Here is a 21,673-nt window from a genome sequence, read left to right as displayed (position 1 = left end):
AAAAATTTGGGGCCATTTAGGAATTTTTTGGGGCCAAAACGAACTGCCGGACACTTATAGGGGCTAAAACGGCCAGTTGGTCACAAATCGGGGGCCAAAACGGAATTAACCTTTTCTTTATGCCCCAAAACGGATGCGAGTAGAATTAGATAAAATATGTGAAGGACATGACACTTTCTAATATGATAAGAAAAAGGTAATTAACCAAATATCGGTTTACACGATATAGCATTAGATCTTCAAAATTATCATCAGAATCCACCTCAATTACATGAAAACAATTGACAGATTTCAGTGACAGATTTAATTGTATAACTACTCCCATAACAATATACTAAAGAAACATTACAATTAAGCCACTCTTGTTCCTGTATTTGCTGTTAGGTTTTATTTCCACCATGTATACATCCTTCAAGATAATCAGTTAGCAATACCAATCGTCGAAGCTTGATCTACCGTTGCGTAAATTTTAGCGACGACAGATTTATCAGCTTCAACCACAACCCGGTTGCCCGTTACATTACGCAACACATGATTAGGAAAAGACGGTGAATCCGTATGTAACGTATATTGTACGTGTTTAATCATATCCGGAAATAACAAAACCTTGTTGAAATCCAAACTCCATGAACTTCCATTCCCTTGTACCGATCCTCTACCAATAGTCGATCTTAAATTCATCCCACGTACATTGTTCCGATCGATTACTACTTGATCCACATTACTGAATCGCGAATTTGACTGATCCAATTGAATGATATCTGTCCCTTTATCACTACCCGAAAACATATTATCGACGATATTAACACCACTAATCACACCCTTTATGGACTTGAGAACAATATAAGCATCCCCAAGAAAAAATGTGTTAGAAATATGAAGTTGAACCGGGTCCTCAGCTACAATACCAGTATAATCCAAATAAGAATTGACTATTCGAGTTTGGGTTAACCCCGGTAACTGTAAGTAAATTCCAACTCCACCCCAACCGGTTGCCTTATTGTAACAATGTACCCCAGTAAGAATGTTAGCTTGACCAGATATAATCACACCAGTGGCAGCAGAGAAGATGACAACATCTGTAACTGCATTATCATTACCACTTAGATTGATACCTGTGCCGGAAAAGCTCTTCTCGCCGGGATCTCCGCCGGCAGTAATGTGTTGACCTAAGAAAGAATTATGAATATATGTCTCATGACCACCTTGGACTAGAATACCAGTTGTTGTGAAATGTGTAATATAGCAGTTATCAATTGTTGTCCTTAATGAGTTTATGATTTTGATTCCACCCCCACTGTAGTTTGAATCTAACATTAAGTCCTTCAATGTTATGTCTTCATATGGGTAGCTCAATGAAACTAGCTCTTCTCCAAAACTAGTAGTTGTAGTATTAGTAGTTGTGCTAGTTGGTTTGATCTTTTTTGATGGATTAGGGTTACCACTTGATGATGATGCTGATGCTGAAATCTCAATTAGGTATCGATCTTTCGGAAAATTATTTGATGCCCGTATTGACCCTCCATAAATCTGTTTGTTTTACAAAGTAGTCGATCAAGTTATTTCTCTCAAAGTTCATATATAGATATAACATAAACATGTCGCTATATTTCCGCTTGTTCATTCTTAAATTTTTGAGTATAATTGTCTCGCGAATAGAATTAGATCCGACCCACCAACGATAGGCCAGTTACAGGGTATGTAAGGCTTGGGCTAGGCTGTTTTACCCAGCTTGCTAGCCCAGTTTGTGCTTGACCCACCAAAGCAGGATCGTGGTGTCACACTCCCAAAATGTCAAAAATGCCCCTAGATCACTAGTTTTTGGGTCTTTGACAATGTAAGACAATGCAACCCCAAAACTGATCTGTTTTATAGCATTTGGGGAGGGATTAACAACATCAAATAACCACCCGTCCGCCCGACCGCCCGCCCAACTAATCCGACTACACCAAGACTACCCCACCAAGATGTAAGAAGAGTAAATTCGGTAAAGAAATCTAAGAAAAAAATGAAATTGAAAAAGAGAAATGCTATCAAGCCCGAAAAGGTCGAAAGCTGACGTGGTTGACTCCCATTAGTCAGGGGATTGCTCTCTCCAATGGCCCTAACTAATGGGAGCCGGCCACCCCCACGGCTCCCGTTTTCCGACCAAACAACATTTCTGATTGAATAATGAAGATAGATTATGTACCATAAAGTTTCCACCACCAGAGGATGGGAATTGCAAGGGAGAAGTGATGAGATAAGAACCACCTTCAAGATGAATTTGAGCACCACCAAGATCAACTATTCCTTCATTTAGGAACTCCCCATTGTGTCCTTGCTCAAATGCCTCTGAAATTGCGCGTTGGAGAGCCTTGGTGCTATCGATTTTCCCGCTTGGATCCGCACCGTACGATGTCACTTGATAAATCCTCGAATTTGGTACAATCGCCGTCTGATTACAACATCATTCATTTATATTAATTTACTTAATTATAGTATTTATTATGTTAATAATTCTTAAATTGTTTAGTTATAAATACTTTGTTAGTAACTCCTATTATAAATTTACTTATTCATTTCTTTAAATTCTTGAATTGTTACTAATTACTAATAAATTCTTGAATTTTGTTCTATTTTTACTAATTAATTCTTGATTTTTTTTCTTAATAATTTTTTTTAAAATAATTAATGCTAAAAAGAACCTTAAATAAAACTAGTTGAGAAAATCACTACCAGCAAACCTAGTGAATTACCATTATTACCCTTTTCAATTTATAAATTAATATTGAAAAATATATATATAAATTAAAAAATAATATTAAACCAAGAATGATCAAAATTAGTAGTAAAATGGAAGAGAGTAATTGAAAGATGAAATTACCGGCAAGTGATAACTAGGGGAAGGAGAAACGATGGCAACAGCCGACGGTGGGGAAGAAGAATGTTGAGAAACTAAATTCCGGCGAAGAAAAGAAGTTTTAAGTTTTTGCATTTTGTTCATCATCTTTGTATGTCTTCTACTAATGTCACCGGATAACTGGCCCACTTTTAGATTCCGGTGATCAACATGATCTTGATCACCATAAACATGCATCCCCATCAAACCAAATAACAAAAACAACCCTATCAACATCCACAAAGAAACCCTTTCATTCTTACTACTTCTTTTCATTCTCATCTCTCTCTCTCTCTTCCCTTCTTGGATCTCTCTTTATTTTCTCTCTCTCTATCTATCTTTATTTTCTCTCTTTCTCTCTCTACCTTAATAAACAGACATTGAATGTATCAATTCTAGCACCAATACATGTACAGTTATAAGTTGTATTTATATCAATTTGGGATTTTAGAGAGAGAGAGAAAGGAGAGAGGGGTATTGAAGTAAAGCAGCAATTATGAACATGGAAAGAGAAGGGTGTAACTATAAGATTGTAAAGATTTAGTAAACAACCATTTGGAGACGTTTTTCTTTTTTTTATTGGATCATACAAAGAAACACCAACTCCACCCCACCCCCCTTTTCTTTTTCAAACTTTCTTTCTTGGACAATATTTTCTTTATACCCCTGACTTTAAAAAGTCTCACTAATAACTCCCTCGCTCCGGCACTTGAGATTTTGTTGAATATTTACGCGAAATAAATTCGTCTTTATTTCGCAGAAGAAGCAAACAATAACCAATCTAGTAATATAATTTTAGTTTAAATATAGGACTTATTTGGGGGTTTTCTATCATCGGTCTTAAATATTTTTCTTTTTTAAGCTTGAAATCTTAAAGACCTTCTATACAAAAATTTCAAAAAATTTATATGTTAAGTTTTAATGCAGGATCTCTAGTTGTGATTTCATTTTGTGTAGCAGAGAACTCTTCTAAATTATCATTGTCGTAAATGTGAATCTTTAAAGTTATTTTATTGGGGTGATTATTTAGTAGGAAATGTAATTAGTTATTTTGAAGATTTAGTGTTTCTTTTGGTTTAAATGTTAAAGTAAAGTATCTTCTTAAGATCCTTAAGATTAAATACTGACACATTGTCTTAGAAATTTAAATTAAATTTCCATTAGAAATAATTTTCAGAAAAAAATTGTAAAATTTTATCTGAGATCAGACATTCTAATTTTTAGTGTTACATTATCGATACTTTTAGAATTACTACCATCAATTACCCTTAAATTAGAAAATGTATGATGAACTAGAAAAATTCAAAAAAAAATGTCATGATTTAGCGCTGACGAGACTGACCTAGAATTATGTGTACACCTTATCACTAGTTCACTAAAATTATTCTATTTTTATCATATAATCTCAAATTAAAGATATTACTTATACTGTCCACTTGATCCTATATTGCTTACTTCCTTTTTATGGACTCAAAAATCACCATATGTGAAAAAGAATGAGTAGGAATCAATGTAACTCTGATTTTGGTCTAGATCTTCATGGGTGTTGTTGAAGTTAACCTAGAATTTGATGTCCTACTTTGGAACATGTCAAAATTCTTCTCTGACAAATCAAGTCAGCTGTTACCAACTTCTTACACTAACTACTCTCAAGAAAAAAAAACTACTCTCAAGAAGTTTCAACATAAATGGTGGGGAGACACTTTGTGTGTTCATGAGGTTTTATATATGGTAAAACCAGCACTACCAAATTCCCAGTAGGATATTATAAAGATTTTAGAGTTACTCCCTGTTTGGCCTAAGATGTGATCCACTCCCCATTTGGTCCCTCTCTATTTTGTCCCTCTATTGTTCACAGCATTTTTTTGGTCCCTTTACTAAAAAATGATAGGTTTTCGTCGGTTTCACCACCTCTCTAACGGCTTTTAATTAGGATCAGCTCGCAAAAAGTTTGGTCAATTCGGTCGGATATTGTGGTATTTTCTGATGGTAGAGGTGATGAGCGGAACCCTCAGTCGAGACCCTGCCATCCACAGCTATTCCGATCTCTTGCCCTTTCTTTTCCGGAAAAGAAGAGCTCCTCCATCCGGATGGGTTCAATCCACCCAACCGGAACCCTCCAATCCAAATAAGGATCGACCTGCTTCTAGTTGACTACTTCATCCACTCCCCTCAACTCCCCGAACCACTGAGAGAGATTTCCCTTCGTTTCCCCACTAAAAGGACTTATCAATCAAAGAACGCAGGGTAGATTGACAGAGAAGCAAACAAAGCTAAGGACCTCTTATTAACCACTCAGTGGGCTAAAGGCCTATGAAAAAAACTTGTTAACTTGGTCAAAGTTGACTAATATTTGGCTCAACACGAGTCCTCCCACTCTTCAACTAGAAGAAGAGAAGTTAAGGAGTAGAAGAACTAGTGATCACACCTGTCAGGATTAGTCGTGTAATCTCACAATGTTAACTTTTAAGAGGAACTTGTGACCACACCACTCCCATTTATAGCGGAGACTCTATCAGATTCTAGTCACGTCCGTAAATTGTTAAGGCGTGCTTGTGACTATTTATGGAGTATGGGGCGTCACAAGTGGTATCAGAGCTCTGGTGGTTCGGTTTGGAACCAGAGTTTGTTAGTTGAGTTCTGATTCTTTTTAACTTCTGTTGTGTTTTTGTATGCGAATGTATGGTTTGCGTGCATGGCAGGTTTTTCACGATCGATCTCATTTACAGAAGAGACTCTGTAGAATTTTTAGTTTCGTCTGTAAATTGTCAGAGAGTGCTCCTTTTTATTTATGGGACACGGAGCGTCGCGCACACCATTTTGCAGTTAGTGCTTTTAATTTAGGGACTTTTCAAGTAAAATTTATAGGACTTTCAACAAAAAAAAAAAAAAGTAAAATTTATAGGAGGTAGGTTTTCTAGCGGGCTTATTAGATGTTGGCCTACTTGACGAGTCATACGTCCTTGAACACCAAATTCTTCTGTTTCTCTTTTATATTTCCTCTCTCTTTTTTTGTGTTGGCGTGGAAAGTAGCCTTTTTTTCTTGATGTCCTAAATTGTCTTGGAAGGCAATAAAAGAAAGAAACACAGAAAAGCTAGAAAGTTGTATGGAAGCCATCTGCCCAACTAACTACTTAATAATCAATAACTTACAATACAATCCTTATAGTCTTTATTTCTTTTTCTTTTTAGGGTTATAAATAATTAGCCATCATGTGACATGTAGAACGATTAGTCTCCACATGAAACAAATTACCTTTTCACATGGTCTTCTTTCGAAATTACCACTAAAGGTATTTTATTGTGTGATGGAGAATTATCCTTAAGCTTGGGTGGGAACAGTTGAAGACTTATTGGTAATGAAATTTATATATAAGAAAGACCAACAAAGAAGTGGAATTTGTAATAGAAGAAGAATTTGTAATGGAAGAAGAAAAACAATCTCAGATATTATGAGACCGATAACGACACTTATATCGTAAAGAAGTTGTAAAATAGACATCTCAAAGAAGAAAAGTAAACATAAGTTATCGTATTCGTTCAACAATTTAGTTCCACAGATTATCACCCAAGTCCAAGCACTTTGAAATAAAACCCGAATGGAACAAATGCAACTATCAATCAGCTGCATACATCTTTAATCACACATGTAACTATGTAAGATTCAAATCTGTTAACACAAAAAGAGGAACACACATACAATGTCACAACATAACCAATCAGCAGTTGCTATAGCAACAAATTTCCCCTCCAGATGTTATCTACTAATTCCATAGTTAAATTTTTCGTGAAAGTAATTGAAAAGTGAACTACAGCATCTCCAGGTGCAAATTCCATATATACAGTGAGAATGCAGAGGCTTACAGGAAGATGTCAATCACTGAGGAAGTCTATCGAGTGGTTTTATTTCTGCAACACCTCCGTGATCACCGTGCATATACTTTTCGTAAGCAACTTTAAGCTGCCCTTTCCTCGCACCTTTATGAAAGCGCAATATCATATTCGCGCAAACCCTGCATTTTAAGCACTAAATAAATTAACAAAATGTACAAGTTAAGAAGTCGAACTAAAACAGACATAAATGGTGGAAATGAGAGAAAATCTTCAAAAAAAAATAAATGTGCCTGAGTTGTGGTTCTTCATAGTTTGAGTGTCTTGCAAGTAGTGGAGTCCATGCTGAAGTTTCTCCGAGGGTACATCTTGCAACATAAATTGCTGATGCACATAATAGTGATGGTTTGAACTTTAGAGCTTCATATTCGACCAAGCACAGCTCTATGAGGTAAAATGCTAGTTTATTGAGCTGGTAGAGAAATCAAATTGGTCAACATGCGTTGTAAAAGACTGGGAATCTTTGATTCAAAATCTTTTTGGTATTATAGTTATAGGATACCTTAGCATCAGACTTAGAAGCCTTGAGAAATCTTATCATGAATACATATGGAGTTGGTGCATTCAGACGAAACATCAACTTCTTCAGAATAAGTTTTTCCTATTGGGAAGAGGAAAGTAAAAAACAGTTAATATACTTATACGAGAAACAAAGGGAATCAAAAGAAAATTTGAAGCTGCATACCATCGAAAGCATTTGATCTCTCGTATAAGAGTCTGCAGCAATGCTGATCAGATCCCTGACCTGTATTAAACTATAATTAGATCAGATCGAATGAGTGCTTTGTTTAGCCAATAAACGAAACATAAACGGAGGAGATACTGAACCCCCAAATATTATACATCTATCTACCTTAGGATGCCAGAAATCCTCGTATTTGGATGCCAACAACAACGCAGTCAGACCAACTAACTGCATATCATTTTTTTTAATAATCGAAATGGATAGGAATCTATCAAACAACATGACCATGAGAAACAAAGTTTCTTCCATCAAATCAAATTTGAGGTGTACCTGCAACAAAGATGAGAACGGGTTAAGGATACAACTATCAATTATCAATTTATCATAAAGCAATTTGAAAAAAAAATTGAAGGGAATCTATTTCATACTTCAATTAGCCAATTGATCAATATTCCTCGCATTTGGGGAGTAATATCTGTTTGAATTGCCATGTAGTTTGCCAAGGATGGGTTTTCTGCCTGTTATAGAGAGGAATTTCAGCAGAGGTAAACACCGTAATAAATCAAATCTATACAGCAGCAACCTATACAACTAAGACAACACTAAACCATGCAATTAAAACAACAGTAGATCATTAGTAAATTCTACCAGAGAAATATATGCAATTCATAAGAAACGTAAATTATCTTCCACTCAATTCAGTATCCAGTACTTAATCATGATGATGACGAAGACGTGTAAGTGTGCCTTCTTTTAGGTTTTAGCAAGTTGAACCTAGTACGAAGCAAACCCCCTCATATATTCCCGGCACAAAGCAGCTGAGATTTGGTTCTACTCTCTTAAGAACAAGAATCAGCGGTATAACAATTATTTACGACTAGTTTGTTCTGAAAAAACTAGCAAATTGCTTCAGAATTATACAAGCAAATTATCAGCTGTGAGCGCTAAAGTAAGCTAAGTGTAGATAACTTACATTTAGACAACAATTGAAGGATGCACAAGCTCTAAAAGTAATCATGGAAACATATATGATATTCAAGACGAGAAATGGTAAGCAGAATACTTAATAATGAACAATATTAGAAAACTTCACCTCCATAACCCAATAATACTGATAAATGTCGTCCACATATTCAACTACTTCAAGGTGGTTAGTTTTATCATCAATTGGAGGTAGCTCTCCATGCTTAGTAACCTCAGCACATACTTTGAATACCTGCCAAAACAAACACATGATTAAAATGCAGCAGCCATCAGGTACTCCAAAATGCAGGACACTTCAATCCTCAAAACCAAACAAAAAAACTTGCATAAGCAAAAAAAATAAATAAAATACAAATTGTAGAAGCTAACCTCTGATCTTGCCACGAGTGATGATGTAAAAGATTTCCGACGGGTGCATTTGCTCATAGAGATGTTATCTGCTTTTGCACTTGAAGAGCTACCATCAGACGGAAGCTTGTTCTGGCTATACTCACGTGGAAGCACAAACTCAATATTCTTCGGAACACAGTTTGTCGCTATTTCCTCCTGGCTCTTGCCTGAAGTTACATCAGGAGAGCTAGGCTTCTTTGAACCCGATACTGATTTTGACTTCCTCAGAGCACCAGAGACTGTAAGAGCAGACTTCCGAATGGGCTGAACAATGTAATAATAATTTGATTTAACCTTCAAAGTTCAGACAGGAAGGAGGATATAACTTAGGTAGCCATATTTAAGTTATTGATTCTCCTACATGAGATTTCACTTTCAACAAAAAGGTTATGCAATAGTAACTTTCTTATGTTAAAGAAGTCAAAACTAAAATCCCTCCTTCCATCCCCTGCTTCCTCTTCACAGAGTTCAGATAGGAAGGAAGATATAACGTAGGTATCCACATTTAAGTTACTGGTTATCCCTACATAACATTTCACTTTCAAAAAGATAATGCGATAGTAACTTTGTTATGTTAAGGAACAAATCAAAACTAAAATCCTTCCTGTCCCTTGCTCCCCCTTCATTCACGGTAAATCTAATTTTGAACTTCAGAATTCTACAGTATGTCATAAAGGCTGAACAAATATATCCTGAATCCTCTTATTCCACACATAAACAACATAAGATTAGATTCAAAATGTGTTTCTTCGAGATGCAACATCATTAAATATATCAAAACTTTCCAAACTACTTCCAGACAAATAAATTACTATGAATTTGAAGTGCAAATCAAATGAATATTAAACATATCAATTATATCTGGGCAGGTAATGAATCTGCAAAGATAAGAAAGGGCAAATTAAAGGTTGAAAGAGAGTGGGAAGTCCTAGCAAACATCTACAAGATAAATCTACATGAGCAAGGATGCTTGCAGTGAGGCTTCTTCCGGTATTTACACTCAAAAACTGTTGTTCATTACCATATTTAGGACGACTAAGGTTTCCACTTAATGGCTTCTAACCTATTTGAGCAAAAAAATTCATTAGACGAATATATAAGAGGCTCATAATACTTTAACAAGACGGAACAGAGCAAGAACAATGCATAGCCCAAGAAAGTAAGAGAACCTTTAATTTCATATTTATTCAGGCAGGGTTCTTTTCGTAGGTTTAGGACCTTTAGGTTGATGAGAGAAAGCATGTAAGCTAAAAAAACAGTATTTAATAAATTAATAGTCTGAGTAGTTCCTAATGCGAGGGACCAAGATTGAAAACCAATAAGATACACCCACCAAACAAAAGGAAAATGAAGAAAAAGGTAGTTAAATGCTCTATTTACATTTAACATAAATTTATGGAACTATGACCTCTCTTAATCGGAGATCCTACTTCTGATTGGAGCTCATGGCGCCTAAAAAGGAATCCATGAGTCTAACCATTTTACTATGTGAATGGTTAGACTACACTTGGATCCTATTGTTTCTTTTGCCACTGTCACAATATTGTCGCAGTACAAGTCATACTTAAAGGCGAAAAGGAATGGCCCGTAGTATTTGATCAACACCAAAAAAATCAATGACATATACAACTACACTTGGATCCTATTGTTTCTTTTTCCACTGTGGATCTTCGATCCTCAATTTGGATCCTACTGTTTCTTTTTCCCTCCATTTACTCAATCGCAATTTCGAAAGGAAAAAAAAGGGCGACAAACGATCACATTAATTTAGGTTTGCTTCAAGTTTATTTATTTTATTAGAAACTATGGGAGTTTTTTTAGACTTTTGTTTAACATCTACTTGTTTATCAATGTTTAACCTCTATATTTGCTTCAGTCTATATAAGTTTACATCAAATAAATTGAGAAAGGAAAAATCTTCGCAGAATAATGATTTCATTTTAGTTTAATATCTTCAAACTTGGGAACTCTCTGTCGCAAACATTTTTCCACGATGGTAGTATATTAAGTATCCTTTTTAAATTGATAAAATTAAGGTATCATTAAATGTGAAGTTTATTGCTTTCAAAAAGGGGGTTGCATAAGAAATATACTTACTCTGAGAGGCTTCTTCGAAAATCCACTTGCATTCTTACTCTGATCCATGGGAATCCTAGGAATATATGTAGAATGTGGGGAATAAATTAGTTTGGCACAGATAAACTCAAAAAGAGAAAGTAAATATTCTGAATGGCTAACACAGAAAGTCGACTAAACATACTAAGTGAAATAACAAGCTCCTATGGTGTATGGACGATAAATTTGTTATGATTTTGAAGGAAAATGTCCTCCAGCACAAAAGTGTGGATAACACAATCTTCAAAAGCCAAATTTGAATACTAAACCAGATCATAAATATTAGAAAAAGATTATAGTATGCAGTGATACAATTGGGAAGCGATCATAAGAACTTTACCCACCCTTGTAATCCTTCCCTTTTACTCTTCCTACTCCATGGGAGTTATTTTCACTTCAATATCATGCCAAAGTCCAAAAAGAAGTTGATACTAATAAGAAATGCAAACACATTTATATTTCGCATGTATAACACTCACATAGGTATGAAGCTATCACTTGCTCGGTCCTTGAACAGGTAGCTCCTCTCATTACGTGCACATGTAACTTTCACTTTGACTGAATCCAGCAAACAAAATTATGTAAGTTATTTTATGTTATTTTCGTAAGACTGCTAATTTTTGGAGAAAATAAATGTAGGTCTTTCCAGGTACATGTGCACCTGTATTCTGAAAAAAGAGAAGTCTCAAAATCCTATCTTACCAGAACTTCCTGCTCCTTTCTCGGAATTTTTGACATTCCCCTATGGATGAAAAGGGAGAAATATTAAACAAGGAAAACAGTTTATGTAAAGAACCCTCCATTCCAAGTCTAACACTACTAGAACACAATATCTGAAGAACCTTGATTTGAACCTGGGTAGACCTTCTAGTAACTGGTAATGACTTCCTTCAATCAAAAGGGAAAAACATCATGAGCAAAATTTTATAAACTTTTTTTATAAATAAGATAAGTTGCTAATTCCAGGTGAAACTCAATACCTTGTTGGCAGTGGGGCCTTTCCTGCAACATTGCTGTCGAACAGAAAATGTTTATAACTTGTGGAGTTTCATAACCATAAAAAACATAATATAACGAGTACAATATAATCACCTGCCAGTAGTATTAAAATATTCGTGAATCTGGACTTTAGGCTTCTGATTATCGGCATATATTTTAAATCCTTTAGCATTAACTGTTTTCCAGAACATATAATGAATAAAAAGCTCAAGTAGGAAAAAATATATAAAAGAAGCGTAAAAGAAAAAAGTAAAGAAGAGCAACTTACCTTTGTTCGAAGTGTCGGGATCTGCAACTTGACTTGCACTTGTTCTCAATGCCCCCTAATTCCATTATTAGAACCTTTAGTGCTACTGTATTTCACAATGACACTAAATAAAGAAAGATAAATTTAACTAAGAGAGAATAAGAATACTTGATCTAGTTCCATAACATACATATCTGTCAACTATAAAGTGCTTGATAATATAATAAAACAACAAAACATAAACGTAGATAGTCTACTTAGCAAGTAACAACAGATTTGTAGTTCAGAATCAAAAACCATGGTTATATAATTTTTAACCAAGAGAAACAAGCCACTTTCATTGGCCAAGCCAACCAAGGATAAGTATGTTTATTGATCTAACAGATCGGGTGAGGTTCACCTCTTACGAAATATAATCTTTTATTTACCATCCTTCTAAGAACTTCAGTTACCGGAAGAAACATGGAATACAAACAAGGTAACCAATTGTAATTCTGATAGGTTTACCATGATCACCTTTCTTGAAGATATGCTTGAAGGCATTGTACTCCGAGCCACTGAAACCCTATAAAGATGCACATGACCTTGAATCTCAAATGTATATGTGAACAAAAGACTGCATTAATAATAATAAAAACAAGAAAATAACTAAGAACCAGGGCCACCTTAGTCAACTAGTACCTTGGCCTAGATAAGCTTTTCCCAGTATTAATTTTGCTGCAAGGGAAACGAAAAAGAAACTTCATGATAGAAATAATGAAAAGCAAGGTTGCTGAATGTACCACAAGAGGTTAGATATAAATCAACCAGAACAGGTCAGTCGACATACCCTTGAGACAAACTACTTGTTTCACTCTTACCCTTCCTGCGTAGCAACAACAAGCAAGAAAAGAAAAAAAAAACACATTTATTCAGAAACTCCTACTATCTCAAGGCTTAAGTACCACCATAGCAATAATCATAATGACTCACTCTGGTTTAACGCCAGCATTAGGTAGGTTCCTCGACAAAGTACTCCTAACATTGCTCACATCAGCCAAGACCTTTCTCCCAACCTTTACTTTAACTGGTAAAGAAGGACCAATGTAATGAAAAGAAACAAAACCAAGTAATCAAACACATAAACTAAGGAATTATATCTCACCAGCACTACCACGAGTTTTGTTCCTCGTATGTACATTCTCGATAGAACCCTAAAATATTTTTGTGAAGTATTAGATCATTATTATAAACAAATTCTAAGAAAAATTGGTGTTCCATTTATCAAATTTAACCTTTGTAGCACTTGATACAGTTGTGAAAGCTCCTCTAACATTCCTCGTATGTACATTTTCGATGGAACCCTAAAATATTTTTGTGAAGTAAGTATTAGAACAGTACTAGAAACAAATCGTAAGAAAAACAGGTGACCCATTTAACAAATTGAACCTTTAAAGCACTTGATACAGTTGTGGAAGCTCCTCTACTGACTGGTAAAGATTTTCTTCAAGCCATCAAAAAAAGAAAACTCAAAAAATGAGAGATGGTAAAAACAAGAAGCAAACAAGAAGAAAGGGACTCCAGAGTTAGATCTTCAAAATTCCGTTATACCTCTGCCCAATTAGGGTTTTTGTATCAGTTTTACCAGAGGATTCCCGTCCAAGAACATTTATCCTCTCGTTGTTGTCTGAATAAACCTTGAATCCTCTCGTACTAACTGCATCAATAAAACCCGATTCAAGCAAACTAAACATAAATTATCATAGTAAGAACCACCATTGTTCATTAAACTAAACATTCTGAGATAAATGAAGAGCGGACCTTTCTTGATAGGTTGACGATCTTCTGAAACTTGACTTTGGTTGCCCTAATTTAAAGAACAAGAACGAGAGGAAAAGAATTGAGTAATGTGATATAGCATTGAAGGTTTTAGAAACTTGGATTCAGATTTACCTTGAAAGACACCATTGATTGAGTAATGCTTCTTCTTCACTCTTCAGGCTTCGAAACTAGTAAACGAAATGGTGATTTTGTTTGTTTTAAAATTCAAGAAGAAACCGCGCCTTGAGTGTTTTTGAAATATATCCTGGTTTTAGGATGATTTGACGTGGGTGAACACCACCATAAACGGTGGGTTGGTTCAATCAAGTTCAAGGGCAAGGGAGCGTTCCAAAATTGCTTTAGGCACCTCTCAAGACGGCAACTGTAGACACCTCCGCTCGGACTGACGAATCCGAGGCCTAAAGCATTGCCACGGTGGCCCAGTCCGAGGGACATGGTCGGTGGTTTTTTCATCCCCAAATATCACAAGCGTATATGTTTATATAGGTTTGGTTGTTCAGTTGTGATGCTCGACTGAGATGATGCGGTGGTAAGATACTGACTTTGATGAGAGTCACATGTCCATGCCCTTTAAGAGGGTAATGTCTGATGATATTGTATCTTTTGACACTGACATGTCCTTTCATATTTAACAGTTCGTGTATGTAATGGGTCATTGGCTCTTTCTAGTTTCTCACGTCATTAAACTCTGTTGAGGTTGTTTTTGAGCTCGGAATAATCACTTGTTAATATTCCAGCTTTAAGCCTTCGACCAGATCAAGGGTCAGGTTGGGATAAATCTCTCCTCAACATAACACCTCGAGACAATACGGGGCTCAAAGTATCAGGTTGATTTCTCCATACCTCACTTACTGTTATGGGACTCGAGGTGGAGCTCTTACCATGGATGTAGTTTTTCTCTTCACTTATTTCTAAGTGGGGCCAGAGTTCAAAGCGTCTAGGAGACCCATTATGATCTTGCATGTTGGGGCTCAAGTGACAGGACTCCATCAGATCTACTTTCACCATGATTTGGTGAGGGCTCTTCCTCATATATTTCATCAATTTATTGAGTTCTTGAATTGGCCAAAACGGACCAATTTTAGCTCAACAAGCAGGGATAGAAGACAAATAAATAGGAGAAGGGAGAGTACGAGAAATAATAGAAGTGGTGGTGGTGTTTGGAGGTGGAAGAAAGCTGCCTTAGTTGTTGTCCTACAAAATTTGGTACAATCCACGATTTATCCTGCAAATGGTGGTGGAAATCAATGTATGTTTTCTTTGAAGGGCGAAGATTCTCAAACTCAAATTGGTAAATATATACTAGGTATAACCCGTGCCTCCGGCACGACGAAATAATTAGACCATATCCTCTAACGTGATCTGATTTGAAAAAAAAACAAGTTCAGTCGAGTCAAATTCAGATAATAATGAAAACAAACTCTACCCTAGAGATTTAAGAACTAAACACAAACTGAATAAATTTCAATTAAGTGAAATCATTAATTTACCAACTAAATAAGGGATAGCTAAGAAAGCCCTCGGCAATATGGCTTTAATCCAAACTTAATAAACCTGAGCCTTTTCTTCTTAAATTTATAATAATCTATCCTTGACCAAGTACTGGACTTTTCCTGAAAAAGAATATGAGAGAGAGTCATAATTTAAATATCCCTAATTAAGTTGTAATCTATTTTGATTGCAGAAATCCAGTAAGATAACGAATTTGCTCCATTATTCTAGCATCCTTCAAGCATAACCTGTTATAATCGTAGCGAAGAAGTGTAAAAGCATGATTCTTACTATAAGATTCCAGATTGTAGCTATTGACGATCACCTCTCCCTGTGTGGTTAAAAAGAATGGAAGAAAACACAGACTGTTATAAGCAAGAAATTACTTTTTTTAGTCTGTTTTGCTACAGAGTAACACAAAGACTGTGCCTTGTCATCTAAAATGGATCAGCTTATGTAGTTACGTAATGAGGCAAGGTAAGAATGGTTTAATAAGTTCAGAATAACATCTAAAGTATAGGCGAATCTCCTTTAATGCACACCTCAATAAAGAAATAAAAATGAAGGATAATGCCTCTTATAAAATGGAACTTACAGTTACAAATGAAAATAACACAACTGATTACTCCCCCGTATTTGCACATGTTAATATAATAGCTTTCCTCTCGTCTTTGCCCAGCGAGGATTGCACCATCACCTAATCAAACAAACCCAGAATACCACCTGATGTAAGTTTCTTGAAGCTCTTTCTCATCTAAATATATAATCAGACGTAAATTTCTTGGAAATAAAAGCTCCAACTATAATGAGTCTTAACAATTAGTTCTGATCAATGTTGTAACTTGTAACTTACAAAGAAAAACTTTCAAAATGGAATACCGCGCATTTCACACACATGATACCAACAAGATCAAATTGAGGGTTGAACACGAAAAAAATAAGTTCTTCTTCATTACCAATTATCTAATATACTTTATAACATGTTCAAACTAATTGAGCAACTAAATTCCAAGCCGTTATGCCAGTCCACAACACAAAGCCAAGACATCGGACTTCCATTGGAAAATTAAATAAAGAGAGTGAGAGAGGAATAGTCCATACTAATTGTAGCAAACATAAGAAATGAAAAGTTAAGATTTTATGATACATAAGGAACCATAGCTCAATTAGACCGTGGCGCTTGGCTATGAATCAATGATAATTTCACCAACATTTTTAAGGACTTTGAAAGTACTTCTAACTATAGATAAACAGCAATAAACACTACCTATATTGATAATTCAACATATGACGTAGGATTAAATGAAAATTCAAAGCAAATACGCAAAAGAGAAGGTTTTGGCCAAACCTAGCTTTCCATAGATCTCAAATGTTTTCCGAGATCACTGTACAGATGTGAAGGTCGAAAATTGTCAAATAGAAGGAAATATTATCTAACGAAAATGCAGATCGAATTTTTTCATAGAGAATGAAGATGATCCAATCAGTTTTGATGAATGAAAAAATAGTAGAGAAAGAGATTTAATGAGGCAAGATTTAGAAAATGTAACGGTCGGAGAAGGAGATGAGTGAGATTTGGAGAATGTAGCCTTTCAAAATTGGGTAGACGGTTTCGAATAAAGTGAATTAGGGTAATTAAGAATGAATTCGATTATTAACGTGAGAAATAAAAAGATCAAGCTACTTTGTGTTGTGTTAAATTCATGATTATGTGATAATCTTGTCTCATTAAATTTCAGACATTTGAAAATCAAGTTGCGCATATACACATCGAAGCAAATTCTGATTTGCAATGATAAGATTTTAAGAAAGTTCAATAATTCTCATTAAAAGATCGTATGTGCCTTGTTCCCTAAACATCGAACAGAAACTTCAAACCATAAAAAGTACACCTCAACATTTGGAAAACATTCCCGAGAACTAAAGCATTTGAGTTGGCCAATTCAGCTTAATATATGTGTTTTTTTGTTGTTTCCCTATAAAACTGCTCGTCTGCGGAAAAGTTAACAAAGGAAAGCTTCGAAATAACACATCGTGTATTTAAGTTAACCTAGGCATTTCATTAAACAAGTAGGCTCCTAGAAATACCAAGATGATAGAACATCCGTAAAATTGTTATTATACCAAACACTAAAAAGAAGAGACCTCACATATTAATACAACATAGTAGAATTAGCGATAAGAGATAGGTTGAAGTTCAAGCTTGCGAAGTGTCAAGGTTTTTTTAAGGTCCATCGAGCATTCCACATGAACAAAGTCCCGTACACGTTGGGCATGGATCAATGTGACTGAAGTAGAGATTATATCTGTAGTTGTTGAGACATTGGAACCTAAACACAATGAATTTCAGGGCAATATTCTCTTTCCGTTGTGCACATTAGATTGATTGAATAATTATAACCAACCAAGAACCCAACAAAGTCCAAAATTTAATATGGATGAAGACTTAAAAGACAAAGTTTTTCAGAGGAAACCTTTTTTTTTTCAATTATTCATTATCAAAACCACAACCCATTTTCTATTTCAGACTTTAACATTTTTCTTATTGACATTTTCTCAAACACCTGAGAGTACTCAACGTAGACAATTTCAGTTCACTTTTCTCAAACGAAAAATACTTAAAAGACATAAACATCATTCTAAACTTCTAATCTATTTCAAAAAGATGAAGTTTGCAAGAGTTTGAGAGAACAAAAGATGAAGTTTAGGAGAGATTGTATACTAACCTTTCGTGTGCCCTGAACAACAAACCCAAAAAAACGAAGGAGCTTGAATACTGATCTTGATTTAATTGTGGCTTCAAATGAGGGAGAGGAAATGTGTCCGTTGAACTGAGAAGATACATCCCGTGAACCGAGAAGATGTGTTTGTTGAGGAAACAGGAAGATCTTATTGAAATCTAACGGTTGGGATTAGAGCTGATCTGGGACGGACGACTGGAATTATCCAGGGTTTGTCCCAGTCAGCACCCATCCACCTGTTTTATTGTTCGTTGAACTGAGAAGAAACATCCCGTGAACCGAGAAGATGTGTTTGTTGAGAAAACAGGAAGATTTTGTTGAATCGAACGGTTGGGATTAACGTTGATGTGGGACGGAAGCCTAGATTTATCCAGAAGTTTGTCCAAGTCATCACTCATCCATCTGTTTTATTATATAAATATAGATATTAGGGAAGATGGGTTTTAAGTCCAAAATCGAATGATCAATAAGTCTAGAGTCCAAAGATAATCGGAAATAAAAAATAAATCTACTTAGAGTAAATTACATGTCTAACCTTTGAATTTTTAAAACTAACTAATTAACTTATCCTAAGTTAAAAAAAAAAATCCAAATTAAATATTCGCTAAATTATTTCCTCAAAAAAGAAACTTCTTTCCACAACAAAAGTTTCTTTTTCCGTTTATCGTAATGACCAAGCTTTTAGTTTTACCTTTTTTATACAGATTTGGTTAACATAATATAATTTCAAGAGAATTGTGTCAGAATAAATAAGATGTTAGAGAAATATAAGTATTGCAGGAGAATCAATGAAATGCTAGAGAAACATAATTTAAGACATGTGCAGGAGGATCAGTTAAATGTTAGAGAAATATTAAAAATTTGGTTAACATAATATAATTTCAGACAAATTTTGTTAGAATCGACAAGATGCTAGAGAAATATAATTATTGCAGGAGAATCAAAGAAATTCTAGAGAAAAAAATGGTCTTTCTTCTTAAATAAATTTTTTAGAATGTTATTAGAATCAATAAAATGCTAGAAATAATATGAAAAATCTGTTAAATATAAGAATGTTGTTAGAATCAATAAGATGCTAACGAAATAATAAAATGATTATTAACCTACTTCTAACATATTCATAACAGATGTCAATAGATCAAGAAAATGTTAGTAAATACTGAAAATGTAGCAAAAACAAATTCAGTTTATATTTTTTCTATGAGAACAAGATTATAGTGATAAAGATTTCAAAATTCCCTGTGTACGAAAAAGTGTTACATTTTAAGTTTGTTGTTATAATAAATCATTTTTAACAAGATTTTAAGTTTAATCGACATATATACAATTTTCTTAATGATTTCCAAGGAAAAGTATGTTTTATAGATGGAAATATCGAGGTAGAGATAAAAAGTCAATCACAAATTCACAATTTCTTCAGGTTCTAAGAACATAAAGTTAAAGAGAGAGAGAGAGGAACTCGTTTTAGGTAAATCACGATTGTTTTGGTAGGTTACTTTAAACAAATATAGATTTTGAAAATAAATATTGACAATAAATATCTTCCATATATATTTCTCTTAAAATTTATGGAAAGAATAAATGTATTAACTCAACCATTACAAACATTTGGTTTACCAATGGTTAAATATATATTTATGAAAGAGTAAGAATGAGAGGAAATAAATTGTTTGATGAATGGGTCCCACTAAATAGTAAATTTTTGACTTATTTTCCATTTTCTATTTATTTTAGTTTTATATTATTTATTAATTTAGGAGTTGATATATGACTAATTACACTCCCCTTATTTATTTAGAGCTTACTTTAATTGTGGTTTCGTCTTACTCCATTAGCCCTGGAGTAAGGCAATTTATCATTTCCTAACCATTTCGTTTTCAATATCCAACTTTCTTTCTTTCATTAAGTCTTTCTAAAACTTTTCTTTCTTTCAGTCATCTAAAACTGGAGTAGAAATGACATGTTCACCCAACTTTTATGAAGACAATGTTAAGGCCTAAGGGTCCATTTGTTACAAGTAAATTGATTATGTATATTATATATAGATAAGGTCTAGATATATATAGATAGATAAATGTAAGACTGTTTTGATTATGTCATTTCATTTTTGGAGTTGTTTTAGTTTAATGGTTGAATATAAATATTATATATATATATATATTATATAATAGATTTATAGATGTAATATACATTTATAGATATAATACAGATATGTTATAGATAATATATTATTTTTTTTTTTTCTTAAATTAGTTATTTTATTTCTAAGAAAGATACGATTATTTTTTTATAAATAGGTTTTCATTTTCAAGAATGAATATATTTTAATTTTGGAAAGGGCTTCTAGACAATATCTTTTATTAAAAAAATGTTTGTTCTAGTCAGCGTTTTTCTTATATATAATAGATAATAGATTTATAGATATAATATTTAGATATAATATATATTTATAGATATAATACAGATATGTTTATATTGTTTCATTTTTTCTTAGATTAGTTATATTTCTAAAAAAGACACGGTTATTTTTTTTATAAATAGGTTATTTCATTTTTAAGAATGACTATATTTTAATATTGGAAAGGGCTTCTATACAATATCCTTTATAAAAAAAATTATTTGTAATCAACGTTTTTCTTTTCCATTTTACTATATCGTTATATCTATATAATAAAACAGAAGGGAAAACGATGACTGGGACAATGATCGTTTCCTTCTTAGAAATAAAATAACTAATTTAAGAAAAAAAAATAATAACAAATAAATTTCAAGGGTTAAAAAAAGAAATTAAAATCTCTTTATCTCTCACCAAAATTAATAACTAATTTAAGAAACAAAAAAATAATAACTAATGAAAATCTCTCTCAATAAAATTTAACAATAAATTTTGTAACATTTGATTGATAGAAGTATCCGTGCCCTAAGGCAAGGGATATACCCTAGTAAGTTTCAACAAAAAAGTATAACCTATATTACGACTCTTGCAGTCAAATTGCACATCTTGCACATGTGTATTAGTATTACATTATACTTTTAAAGCGCCTAAAATATAATAAGAACAACAAACTCATGTCTACCTATCATAGTCCCACCACCACCCTACACACACACACACCCCAATGCTTCCTTCCATAAAAATGAAGATTGAACCGTCATGGAATAATTTTGCACAACCATAACTCTTCGTTTATTACAGCCAAGTCTTTTTCTTTAAAAGCTAAAACCAGTGAAGAAAGCAACACAAAGGTCATTCTTAAAAGAATGTGATGGTTGCACTTGCAAAGTCACAAAAAGAAGATGCATTGGCAATCCGAACCAGCAGTCAAAAATTTCAATTCTCAAAATTGCTTTTCGATCGCTTTAGGTAGAAACAGCTGGGAAAACAACGGAGAGTGGACATAGGACTCGGTTCCTAACCCCCTCTTGCA

The 21,673-nt window shown here is 34.0% G+C and overlaps 2 protein-coding genes across 12 annotated transcripts; both read right to left on the bottom strand.

Moving 5' to 3' along the window:
• Positions 1-200: 200 nt before the first annotated feature.
• Positions 201-3,540, bottom strand: LOC147551967 (polygalacturonase QRT3-like). Its single transcript, XM_086667548.1, has 3 exons — positions 2,867-3,540; positions 2,192-2,437; positions 201-1,530 (listed from the first exon to the last, which is right to left on the bottom strand). Exons 1-3 carry the CDS (start codon positions 3,161-3,163, stop codon positions 421-423), a joined length of 1,653 nt encoding a protein of 550 aa, XP_086523674.1. The 5' UTR covers positions 3,164-3,540; the 3' UTR covers positions 201-420.
• A 2,941-nt stretch (positions 3,541-6,481) lies between these two features.
• On the bottom strand, positions 6,482-18,503 carry CYCB3;1 (cyclin b3;1). Of its 11 annotated transcripts, XM_086664980.1 has the most exons (30): positions 18,231-18,503; positions 16,853-16,889; positions 16,100-16,201; positions 15,753-15,835; positions 15,504-15,626; positions 14,125-15,238; positions 13,993-14,038; positions 13,783-13,888; positions 13,621-13,675; positions 13,467-13,535; positions 13,337-13,385; positions 13,165-13,258; positions 13,022-13,057; positions 12,874-12,909; positions 12,700-12,757; positions 12,214-12,268; positions 12,039-12,120; positions 11,927-11,959; positions 11,789-11,834; positions 11,649-11,688; positions 11,426-11,504; positions 10,929-10,983; positions 8,811-9,095; positions 8,551-8,673; positions 7,886-7,975; positions 7,626-7,787; positions 7,458-7,517; positions 7,275-7,373; positions 7,006-7,184; positions 6,482-6,894 (listed from the first exon to the last, which is right to left on the bottom strand). In XM_086664980.1, the coding sequence occupies exons 6-30, from the start codon at positions 14,137-14,139 to the stop codon at positions 6,759-6,761; spliced, it is 2,088 nt and encodes a 695-aa protein (XP_086521106.1). In that variant the 5' UTR covers positions 14,140-15,238; positions 15,504-15,626; positions 15,753-15,835; positions 16,100-16,201; positions 16,853-16,889; positions 18,231-18,503; the 3' UTR covers positions 6,482-6,758. The 11 variants fall into 11 exon arrangements, 7 of the variants coding, with proteins under 7 accessions (XP_086521106.1, XP_086521107.1, XP_086521105.1 ...); XM_086664981.1 differs by having other exon boundaries at positions 12,709-12,757; positions 14,125-15,626; XM_086664979.1 differs by lacking the exon at positions 16,853-16,889 and having other exon boundaries at positions 18,231-18,498.
• Positions 18,504-21,673: the final 3,170 nt, after the last annotated feature.

This window comes from Eschscholzia californica, unplaced genomic scaffold (assembly GCF_041429995.1).
Source record: "Eschscholzia californica isolate CP2 unplaced genomic scaffold, dmEscCali1.0.p SCAF_3, whole genome shotgun sequence".
Classification (NCBI taxonomy): Eukaryota; Viridiplantae; Streptophyta; class Magnoliopsida; order Ranunculales; family Papaveraceae; genus Eschscholzia; species Eschscholzia californica.
The sequence above is the reverse complement of the archived record's forward strand: the minus strand, read 5'-3'. Positions and strand labels throughout refer to the sequence as shown.